Source organism: Papaver somniferum, unplaced genomic scaffold, assembly GCF_003573695.1.
Source record: "Papaver somniferum cultivar HN1 unplaced genomic scaffold, ASM357369v1 unplaced-scaffold_4368, whole genome shotgun sequence".
NCBI classification, from domain to species: domain Eukaryota; kingdom Viridiplantae; phylum Streptophyta; class Magnoliopsida; order Ranunculales; family Papaveraceae; genus Papaver; species Papaver somniferum.
This window is the reverse complement of record NW_020646936.1, coordinates 1-11,545: the sequence shown is the minus strand read 5'-3', so window position 1 is coordinate 11,545 and position 11,545 is coordinate 1. Positions and strand designations below refer to the sequence as shown.

Here is an 11,545-nt window from a genome sequence, read left to right as displayed (position 1 = left end):
TTTTTTTTTTAGACTCAGATGGTAAACTCGATTTACTTTATCATACAAATATCTTAATTTTCGTTAAAACTTCAATTTATTTTTTCTCTGATTCAGATGGTTAATTTTCTGTAAAACCCAAATTTTTGGAGAAACTGGAGTTGATTTCAACTCCAATATTCAAATTTAGCTTGAAAGGGGATATACTGGTGGTGGGTTGATGTCAAAGACAGTCATGGTGAAGATTTCAACATCATTAGAGGAAGATATATGGACCACCAAATTTTTCACATCGAGGTAAAGAAACCTAGGTGGACAAGGAACAGAAACGCGAAATCAGTAAAATATTGTGTGATTTTTATATAAATTGCTTCCTTTTTTTCAAATTTAATTGGTTTTTTTGTTTAACTGTTATGTGATTATGATATAATTGTTGTTTTTTTTTCTTTCCAGATTTAATTGGTTCAGATTTTATGTTTTGTTTGTTTAATTAAAAAGTGGGGGAGGAGAGGGGAAGGATTGTAGAAAAGCTGTCGAAGTGATTAGGTATATAAATTTAAGGTTTCTTTAATCTCTTAATTTTCATTTCTAATTTATTAGGTATATATCGATCTATTTCTTTTTTAATCTACTCTTAGATGCAGTCTGTGTGGGATTATTGGTTGGGCTTGATGATACAACAACATTTTAATAGTTTGGGTATAGATGTATGTGGTTACTGGAAATTAAGGGGAAGGTGGAAATGATTTGTAAGATAAACTTAGTTGGAGGATTATTGTCGAAATCCTATATCTAGATAGCTAAAAAGAGAGTTACTAGTTGAAATGCTTTGGCTGCCATGAGAAACAGATTACATATGCGGAAAAATATTGGTGGTAAAAATTTCATGCACTGGAAAATAATATACTATGGTCTGAATTTATCATTTTTTATTTTATTACTTGAAATGCAATATTATGATTATCTCAATAATTTCTCTTCCATGCATGAATGCCGACGAGCCTTCTTGTGTAATCAGTGTGCGGTTAAATACAGGTTCTATAGCAAAAATATCTTATCGCCTCTTGAATTTTTACTTACATTAGCATTTCTTCTATGGTTGTCACCAAATTCACTGTAGTTCTGTTCAATTGCTAAAGAAGTCCAACTTGAGAAGGTTCTGTCTTACATAACAATGTTTCTTACTTATTTATGTTATCTTGTATGTACATTAATATACACTGGTAATACAATTATGGAAGCTATGCTTTCACTCATTTAATTTTGTATACATTGGTCCCTTTATTTAATATCATCTTATTGGTTTGGAACCACTAGTTGACTGGATGTGACGAACCACTCGGGTGCTAGGATTACCTCCCAAAAAAATGCTTTACATATTTAGATTCATATATATGTATTTATGCATTTTAGGAACCTTCAATGATTGAAACTTAGTATTACTATTTTCTTACAATGGTCTTATTGGTTTTCAGATTGAGACAACGCCGCCAAATTCAATCGCCAGAAGCGCAACATTGGAAAATCCATTTACAAGTCTTTTCTGTTTCATTTTCTTTCTAGCATTATTAACGAGAAATCTGCACTGTCATGGTCCCCGAGTATTGTATTGGAGGTAATGAACTTTAACTATCTTAAATTTTTCAAAAATTAAGTCTTGTTGTGATTCTTAATTCTCTCCTTGGCGATGCTTTGAAAAGCTAATGAATTCCCTTAAATGAAGTGGATGAATATACCGTATGTAATCTTGATACTCTTCTTTTTATGTCAATTTTTTTCATATGGAGAATCACTCAACTTCGTTTGTCCTCTGTTCGATGTATGCTTTGAAAAAACCCTTTGTTGTCGTTACCTTGGTTTCTTAAGCATGTTTGATATACCCATTAGATTGTCTCCCACGGTGTACCTTACCATTTAATGTAAATTAGATTCTGACCAAGTGATTTCACTGTAATGTCTTACAACAGTGGCTTTGAATTTCTAAAGCGCAGTAGATTTTCCTCAGGAAATTTTCTGAACTATGTTTGGAATATGGAACAATTGGAGATATTGATCTCGGTGAGATTGAATTTCCCAAGCAATATGTGACTCGTGCACTTGGATATTAAATCACACTCGTTCTTTTCCCTTTCTTTGTTTTGAACATGAAGTTGTTGAATTTAGAGATCTTTGGATTGTTAATTTGTTAACTGAATTCAAAGTTCATTTTTAATAAAATGGGTTGCATTTGCATACAATATTCATATGTTGGCTCGTTTTTGGTATTCATCTAAAAACAATAATGAGAAAGAAAAAGAAAGAAAAAACTTAGGGAAAAAAAAAATTCTTAGACTGAATCAGATTTGTCTGAATCTACGATTATAGTACTTCGACATTCATCATCAATCGTTAATTTTTCACAGAAGAAATTTATTATTTATTTTGACAAAAATAAACCGTCTTATAATAAATAGTACACCAGAAATGTGACAGATTTAGGACGGAGAGTATTAGTATTATAACTCTATTTTCGACAGTTTCCGCTTGTCCTAAATTCTGCATTTTGGACAAGTGTAACACAATCGGTAGATAAATAATATCACGAGACTACCGATTAAAATCGTTAGATAAAGACGTCAGGAAACTACCAATTGCGAAGATAGAGAAATTCAAAATCCCGTTGGTATTTGAAAACTTTGAATTTGAGGCTACTACCATAACCACTAGATAAAGAACATCAAGAGACTACCGATTGTATAATCGGTAGATAATAAACATCACGAAACTCCATAGTTTTTTGAAAAATTTGAGCAAATAGAGAAACTCAAAATTCGTTTGGTTTTTGAAAATTTTGAATTTGGGGCTACTACCACAATTGATAGATAATGAACATCACCAGACTACCAATTGTACAATCTGTAGACAATAAATGTCACGTAACTACCGACTCAGCAAATAGAGAAAATCAAAATTCCATTGGTTTTTGAAAAATTTGGATTTGGGGCTACTACCACAATCAGTAGATAAAGAACATCAAGAGATTACCGATTGTACAATCGGAGGATAATAAACATCACAAAACTACCAATTGTGCAAATAGAGAAATTCAAAATTCCATTGGTTTTTGAAAATTTTGAATTTGGGGCTACTAACACAATCGGTAGATAAAGAACATCACAAGACTACCGATTGTATAATTGGTAGATAATAAACATTACGAGACTACCGATTGTGCAAATAGAGATATTCAAAATTCCATTGGTTTTTGAAAAATTTGAATTTGGGGCTATTACCACAATCGGTAGAAAATTAATATCACGAGATTACCATTTTATCTATCGATTATAATTTTCGTAACACAAACCAACATACATCAATATAAACTACCGATTGTAGTATTGTCTACCGATTATGGAGGGCATTTTACATTTCTAAAAATTTGAGATAAGGGGTGGCTTTATTTTTGTTTTGGGTAACCCTATTTTATCTTATTAGTCCCCCTAATTCTTTCGGGGTCGCCCCTAAAGACATCAGGGTATTTAAATATTATCAATTTTTACATATTTTTTTAATTAGAAAATTATTGTTTTAGAATTAATTGACCAATTTTGTGAATAAATTACAAAGAGAAGATCGTTTTAAAGTGATCTGAAACTTGTGGCCATATGAATAAAATTTGAACACGGTATTTATTTCTTTTTGCAGACATTTAATCCAAAATATCACTGCTAGATTATGACAAGACATTATCACTCATGGGAGCTTTTTTTGTACATGGACGGTAAACATCTCGGTCCTAATATCCTATACCAGTACTCTTCTACTCAATGTACCCTTGAGGCAGTGGTAAGATCTTAATTTTTTCCTTTCGGTGCTGAACTTACCTGTGATCTTAATTTATCAATTTCAGATTTTTCTACGATTTTCAAAAACCTAAATACTTGATCATTTTTTATAGATCTAATCAAATATTACTTGATTTTTCATTTTTTTATCTTCAATTCAAGACCGATATTGCAGTGTCACTAGATTTTCAGGTTTCATTTTGTTTTTTTCGTATCTGGGAGAAAACTGTGTTCAAATACTTTTCTTCCTGCAGGTGTTTGTACTAAATGTAAGATTAACTGTAATTAGTTCATATTTTTGTGTAAATTTGATTGTCAATTTTTAGTTGTGTCAGATTGTCTTGTGAACTGAATTTAGGTTGAGTTATGAATTGAATCTAGGTTTTAATGAAATGTTGATTTTCCTTGAAGAATTCAAGTTGTGTTCTAGGTTTGAATCTTAATATATACTGAAACATCTATTCTGGTGTAGTGAAATAAAATGCTACTTGGAAATTAAGTTTAGCTTAGTCAGGTTTTAGGTTTTACTGTCAAAATCTTTTATGAGTTAAAATGGTGATGATATTGTAGGTGGAATCCAGCGTACGAAGTAGCCTGGTGCATCAGCCTATTTCCTATGAGAAGTAGCCTGTTTATTTGTACGAATACTTTATCCCATTTATGTTTTATAGGTGTGTACAAACTAGTACACATGTGAAAATAATGACTCCACAAGCTTATGCTTGCATAAATAACTAGGGTGTACAAACTAGTACACATGTGAAATTTATGACTCCATAAGCTTATTTATGCAAGACTAGAGTGTACAAACTAGTACACATGCGAAAATGATGACTCCTTAATCTTATGCTTGCATAAATAACTAGGGTATACAAACTAGTACACTTGTGAAAAATAATGACTTCATGAGATTGTGCTTGCATAAATAACTAGGGCGTACTAACTAGTATACTTGTGAAAGTAATGACTTCGTAAGATTATACTTACGTGTTATTTTTTGCATCGAGTCCATGTCTTATGTAGCATATAGAGTAACTATGTGTTGCACACCTGTTGATTCTTGATGTGTACATAATTGTACAAATACTGATTTTTAATGTACACATAGTCGTAAATCTGTAGATCCTTATATGGACACAATATCTTATTATTGGTTTTAGACTTCTGTTTATTCATTGGAGAATGCATGGTTATGAGAATGAAAGAAGGGCTACTAAAGAACTGCTATAGTCACCACTTTGAAAAATAAAAGAAGCGTATGTGGTAAATATGAGTAGTAGAATTTAATGTTTTGTATTAAAAGTATGTATTTGACTTTAAGGTCCAAATCATGTTGTTGTAACAGCTTGTGCTACTGGTGCATATTCAATTGATGATGCTGCGAGGATGATTCAGTTTGTCGGGCTAAATATTATGACTTTAGGGTCCAAATCAGATTGATACGCATGTTTTACAGGGGTGTATATATTGGTGCACCTGTGTAAATCTTATGAAAAAGTACAATTCCCTTGTTTTACAATGGTGTACATATTAGTGCACCCGTGGGAAGTAACTCTCATGAAAAAATAGGTTTGTGTGCGGTTGTGAAGGATTAGCTTTATGCATGTTTTGAAGCAGTGTACGTATTGGTGCACCTCTATAATTCCCATGTAAAAGTAGGTTCGTGTGTGGTTATGAATGATCGTTTTTCTGCATGTTTTGCAGGGGTGTACACATTGGTGCACCTGTGTAATTCCCATGAAAAAGTGTGCCAGAGTGTGAATATGAATGATCGATTTTATGCATGTTTTACAGGGCTGTACACATTGGTGCACCAGTGTATTTTCAATGAAAAGTAGGTTTGTTTGTGGCTATGAATGAACGACTTTAGGAATGTTTCACAGGGATGAATATATTGATGCACCAATATACTTATCATGAAAAAGTAGGTCTGGGTGTGAGCGTGATTGATTGATCTGTTGTGCATGTTAGTAATCTCGTTTTTGGTAAAGTGCAACGAATCACTGTACTGGGATGTTTCGAAGCCATATTAAGTTTGTGTAGTAATGCCCACATGGATTGTGTCTCTGACCATAAACTGAGTAAATTTTTATTTTGATCGTTTTCTTGTTTTGTTTTCTTATGTGGATGTTGGTGAAAGGATAATCACTTTTTTTTCAAGCTGCCATTTCTTATGTTCATTGGTTTGTCCTTGATGCAGGTTATCTGCTAAACTTACCTCTGCAAATCTGGATGTTATCCAACTGGAGCTTGGCGTGGTTGGTATCATTATTAGTCTGTGAAGATTAGGGTGGCAGTTTGGCTATCATAGACTCTGGATTTTTTGGATCTTTGCAGCGGTGTACATAATTATACATACGAATGTATATTAAAAAATTTAAAAATGAAAATTATATAGTCATATGGGTACTCTTTTTGTAGCTCTCGGAAAGAGCTTTCCGAATATATAAAGTTTGCGAATTTTGGACAACGGTTCAAAAGATAAATTGATTTTAGTTTATTTTTTATTATTTAAAATTGGTGACATCATCATGAGTCAGTTTGGATTAAATTACAAATATTTGAACTAAATTGTAAACATGAAGGTTATTTGTGTACTTTCCATAAAAAAGGAATAATTTGTACCTAGTTGAATGGGATAGAACTAAATAGCATATTTGAATGGGATTTTGGACTAAACCGTATTTTCCCCCTACCATAATCGGTAGTAAAGTGTGTTACTTTAACCTTCGTATATATATTCAATTTTCGAAATTTTCTACTTTCACAATCGGTAGTTAATAGTGTTCATTATCTACTGATTGTGCTTAATTTTTAGTACAGAAACTTGAATTTTTTGAATTAAGAATAATCGGTAGATAACAATCAATTTACTTATCGATTATGGTTGATGTTCTTCGATTTACAGTAGCAGAAACATAATCTGTAGATTAACAATCTATTTATCTACCGGTTATAGTTGATGTTCTTCATTTCTTAGGAACGTCAACCGTAATCGGTAGGTAAATAAATTTTTAATCTACGGATTATGTTTCTGCTACTGTAAATCCTAATTTTGGATCACAACTACTATCATCTATCCGTTTTATTTATTTAACTCGTTTTCTTTTTCTTTTTGATGTTCTAATTTTGAGACACCCGTTAACTCCTTTCAATGTATGAGAATAAAATAGGGATCCCTAATTCCTTTCCAGGTTCCCCTAAAAATGCTATACCAATGATGAATTTCAAGGTTGTTTGTGATTTTAACGGCCGATTTTACCTTCCAATGGACTGGCTTCATTTTAGCTGGTCTGTACCCTGATTGGCTCTAATCGAGAATTGGAATCAGAAAACTGAAATTGATCCGATTCTTATTGATCAAAGACCGAATTCAAGCATCAAGCAAAACTGGTTAGGTCTGATGTGAGTATGCTGCGGCCTGCGTGTTTGTTTTGCTGGGGTGATAATAAATATCTAAGCAAAACTGGTTTAGTTCCCCCAAAGTCAATGTTGTCCACTTGTTTGTGAAAATAAATATCTAAGTCAAGTAGACAACAAGAATAAGATAATGGGGCTGCGGTTTCAAAGAAAGACTATTACCAAAATGAACAAGTCAATGACTTGTTTTGGTACACACCTAGAAACTTATATCATCTTCATCTTTATCTTCTAATTGTGATTTTTTTTTTCATAGCTATTCTGGATGCAGAAAAGAAAAAATGGTTAATATTATTGGAGCCGACCGATTTGGTACGATTTAGTTTTTATAATAAATATTCTAATTATTAGTTATCATGCTATTGGAAGTGGTTGGTAGATTTTTGTTTTTGCTGACTAATTTTGCATCAAACACGATTTAGAATCTGATAAGGAATTCGAAAGTGGATACTTCACTTTGAAGCTGCTAAATGCTGCTACTCAAAATTTCAGTCACGAAAAAACTTGGATCGGCACGGGAGGCTGGGGAAGCGTTTACAAGGTTAGCGTTGTTCCCGTTTCACATACGCTCAGTATCTGTATACTTTTTGTCTCTTTAGTTGATTTTTAGTACAATTCACAAGGTTTAGACTTGTGATGATGTCTTTGTATATGCAGGGTATTCTTCCTAATGGATTGAACATCGCTGTTATACGAATATATATAAGTCGCGAAGATACAATATTTGAGATTCAAAATGCAGTGATGTCTACCTTAAGACACCCAAATGTTGCTAGACTGTTTGGACACTGCACGCTGAAAAAGGAAGTCCTACTAGTGTACGAGTACATGGAAAATGGTTCTCTTGATAGAGCTTTGTTTGGTAATTATTGAGATAATATATAACTGTTCTAGAAAAGATTAGCTAAAATTATACTACTAGTGCCTAATTATGTATAGGTTTGTGATGCAGGCAATGAGAATTTGAAGAAAAAGCTCAATTGGCACATCAGAGTTCAAATTTGTCTGGGAATCGCAAGTGGCCTTGCTTTCTTGCATCACAAAGACCAATCAAAATCCGTAATTATTCATAGAGATATTACACCTGCAAATATTTTTCTTGACAAATTTCTTAATCCCAAGATATCTGGTTTTGAATTTGCTATGGTATTTGGAGAAGAAGACACGCACTGCTCGACCAGAGTGATCGGAACATTGTAAATACGAGAAGATTATCCTTATCTAATTTTCATTTCAGACTAGAATCCGATATAAACTCACTTGTGATTTGATTTGCTTTCTTTGCAGTGGTTATCTGGACCCTCAGTATTATATTAAAGGTACGGTAAGTGAGAAATCAGATGTATACAGCTTTGGAGTAGTCATACTTGTACTAATGAGCGGACAAAAGCCTTTCGATTTTCCTACTGCACATCATAAAAGAAACCTTCTGGGAACTGTAAGTTACAACAAGTGTTGTTCTAACTCAACAAAAGTGAACTGGTCAAGTTTTTCTTATTCGGGAATTCAGAATTTCAGTTATTAGGTCCTTAATTTGTGTTTCTAAATGGTTTGTTTTTTAAGCAGTTATTATTTTCTCTTGCTGCATCTTCAACTTAGGAGCTTTGGTTTGGCATACAGGCACATGACTTACATCGGAATGGGGATCTTTTATCACTGATTGATGAAGAGTTGAAGGACAGCATACCAATGAAAGAGGCAACAATGTTGTTGCATTTGGCAATCTTATGCACTAATCATTCTTGGGCTTTGAGGCCTACAATGTCTGAAGTAGTAAACATTATTGAAGGAAAGACTATAATGAAGACACCACCAGTCGATCCACAATATTTTGAAGAAAACAATTCTGAGGTCATGTCTGATGCCGAAAGAAGCAGCATTTCCGCAGTGACAGACCTGGCTGACCAAAGGTTTGTTTCTGACCATGACGATGTATACGATGAAAATGGTGGGAAGGCAACTGAGTCTTCTCAGGCAAAGGTAAAGGAAGGATTTGCTGATTCTGAATTTAGTAACGATTTTGTTTCTGATCTAAAGGCCTTTTTAAGTGAGGAAGGCGAAGTGAATACTAACCCTGAGTGTGTTGAACCTTCTGAAGACGCACATAAGCAGTTTAAAACTGAAAATTTCAATTTAAGATATCTTGAGGTAGCTACTAAAAATTTCAGTCCTGCAAACAAGATTGGTCAAGGATCTTCTGGTTCAGTTTACAAGGTTTGCAATATAACTTTTATCTGTTTTGCCAATTCTCATGTGCGCCTCCTTTTATTCATACTGAATGGTGTGTTGTACAGGGTGTGCTTCCCAATGGAATGATGATTGCAGTGAAACAACTTCATAATATACCAGACCAAGGAAAGCTAAATATTGCAAATGAAGTAAATGTTGTTTCTACCCTGAGACACCCAAATGTTGTTAGATTATTTGGTCACTGTTCAGAGAACAACCAGCAATCATTAGTATACCAGTACATGGAAAATGGATGTCTGAATAAAGCTTTATTTGGTAACTATTACTCAAATATTATAGTTTGAACTTTATCATCTCCTGAAAGTTACAATCATCAATTTATAGAAGACGGGTGGTATTCACTTTTCAGGTCCAATAAATTTGAAGAATAAACTTACCTGGCCAGCAAGAGTTAGAATTTGCATAGGAATAGCAAATGGTCTTGCATTCCTACACGATGATGACCCAAAAATGAAGATTGTCCACCGAGATATCAAACTTTCAAATATCTTGCTTGATAAAGATCTTAATCCAAAGATATCCGATTTTGGACTGGTTACTCATTACCATAGAGAAATCACGCATATCAACAGCAAACTTGCAGGAACAGTGTAAGGAAAACAAAACATATATAACTTCGTTTCCTAAGATTTCTTGGATTGTAATTAGGATCTTAATGGAGCGCAATGCTAGAAAATTTGCTTATCGATGGCTAATTCCATGTTCTAATCTGCTTTTAATTTATTGGCAGTGGATACATGGCCCCTGAGTATGTTATACGAGGAACCGTCACTGAAAAAATAGATGTGTACAGCTTCGGAGTAGTAGCCCTTGAGCTTATGACTGGAAAGAACAGAGTTCAGTGGACAACAAAGCAAGAAAATGTATCCCTTCTAGATTTGGTAAGTAGATATTCTTTGCTGTTGGTAATAATGTAATGGATTGCTTGTTATATCTCCACTGAGGTAGAATACCATATTTGCAATTGCATTTACCCTGACATCTTTGGCTTGGGCATACAGGCCTATAATTCACTACAAAAAGGACATCTTCTAGAGCTGATTGATCAAGACTTGGAGATGGACATACCAGCGAAAGATGCGGAAATGTTTTTGAATTTGGCACTGTTATGTACACATCATGACCCTAAATTAAGGCCCTCCATGTCAGAAGTAGTGAGCATTCTAGAAGGAAGGACTACGATAAATAGTACTCCACACAATTTAAACTACACAAGAAGATTCAACCATACAACAGAGTCCATTGCTGACATATCAATCTGCAACTTAAGCAGTACTTCGATCCACAACGAGAATAGTAATTCCACAATTGGTGCATTAGACACTAATGATGGGGTGGCTATTCTGCACTCCTCCCATGTGCTATCAGTGGAGGAGCAATACAGGAATGACTTGGAATTTCACCAGGAATTGGCTTCAGATGGCAGTGTTTTGCTTAATAAAGAAACGCAGATTGATGTGTCACTGAGCCAGGCGATTGTTGCGGCATATGAGCCCTCTAGATTAAACGATGCACCAACTTTTCCAGTTGATGACCAGGCACCCATAAGGGAGCACAAAACTAAGCTTGAATTTGTTGAACCCTCTTTTGAGGAAGGAAAGCTTTATATTGAGTGTTCAGATGAAGAGTTCCAAGCTGGATGTGACGAATGGAAGAATTCTCTAGTAGGCTTTTTTATGGGCGAAGAAGACTACTCCGACACAGACATAAAGATGGCTGAAGAACTATGGGAGGTGAAAGGAAAATTTTCCACGTTCTCTATTGGTAACGGATTTTATTTATTTAAATTTGGTTGTGCTGAAGATAAGATCAGAGTCCTAGAATCAGCTGATCTCTGGCAAATCCAGCAGAGACAACTTATTCTGAGAGAATGGGACTATAAGTTGAATTTTGACAGAACTGAAATGACATCTCTTCCCATCTGGGTGAAGATTTATAACTTACCGCTCTTCCTGTGGAATACTTGTTTTCTCAGCAAGATTGGGAGTGGGCTAGGAATTCCCTTGTATGCTGATCGTAAAACAAACAATCTAGAGAGATTAGCTTATGCCATGCTTTGCATAGAGGTTAAG

At 34.1% G+C, this 11,545-nt stretch overlaps 1 protein-coding gene and 1 long non-coding RNA gene across 2 annotated transcripts; both read left to right on the top strand.

Annotated features, from left to right (window-relative positions):
- The first annotated feature begins 432 nt into the window (after positions 1–432).
- LOC113342569 lies at positions 433–2,218 on the top strand. Its single transcript, XR_003356735.1, has 3 exons — positions 433–525; positions 1,455–1,594; positions 1,947–2,218. It is a non-coding gene; the product is annotated as an uncharacterized LOC113342569 (long non-coding RNA).
- Positions 2,219–7,391: 5,173 nt separating this feature from the next.
- On the top strand, positions 7,392–11,539 carry LOC113342571 (receptor like protein kinase S.2-like; the record flags this gene model as incomplete). The annotated part of the gene is made up of 10 exons (XM_026587075.1): positions 7,392–7,535; positions 7,646–7,764; positions 7,881–8,085; positions 8,176–8,419; positions 8,511–8,661; positions 8,844–9,437; positions 9,518–9,728; positions 9,823–10,063; positions 10,204–10,354; positions 10,475–11,539. Coding segments are annotated over exons 1-10 (3,012 nt in total), but the record flags the coding sequence as incomplete, so codon positions are not given.
- Positions 11,540–11,545: the final 6 nt, after the last annotated feature.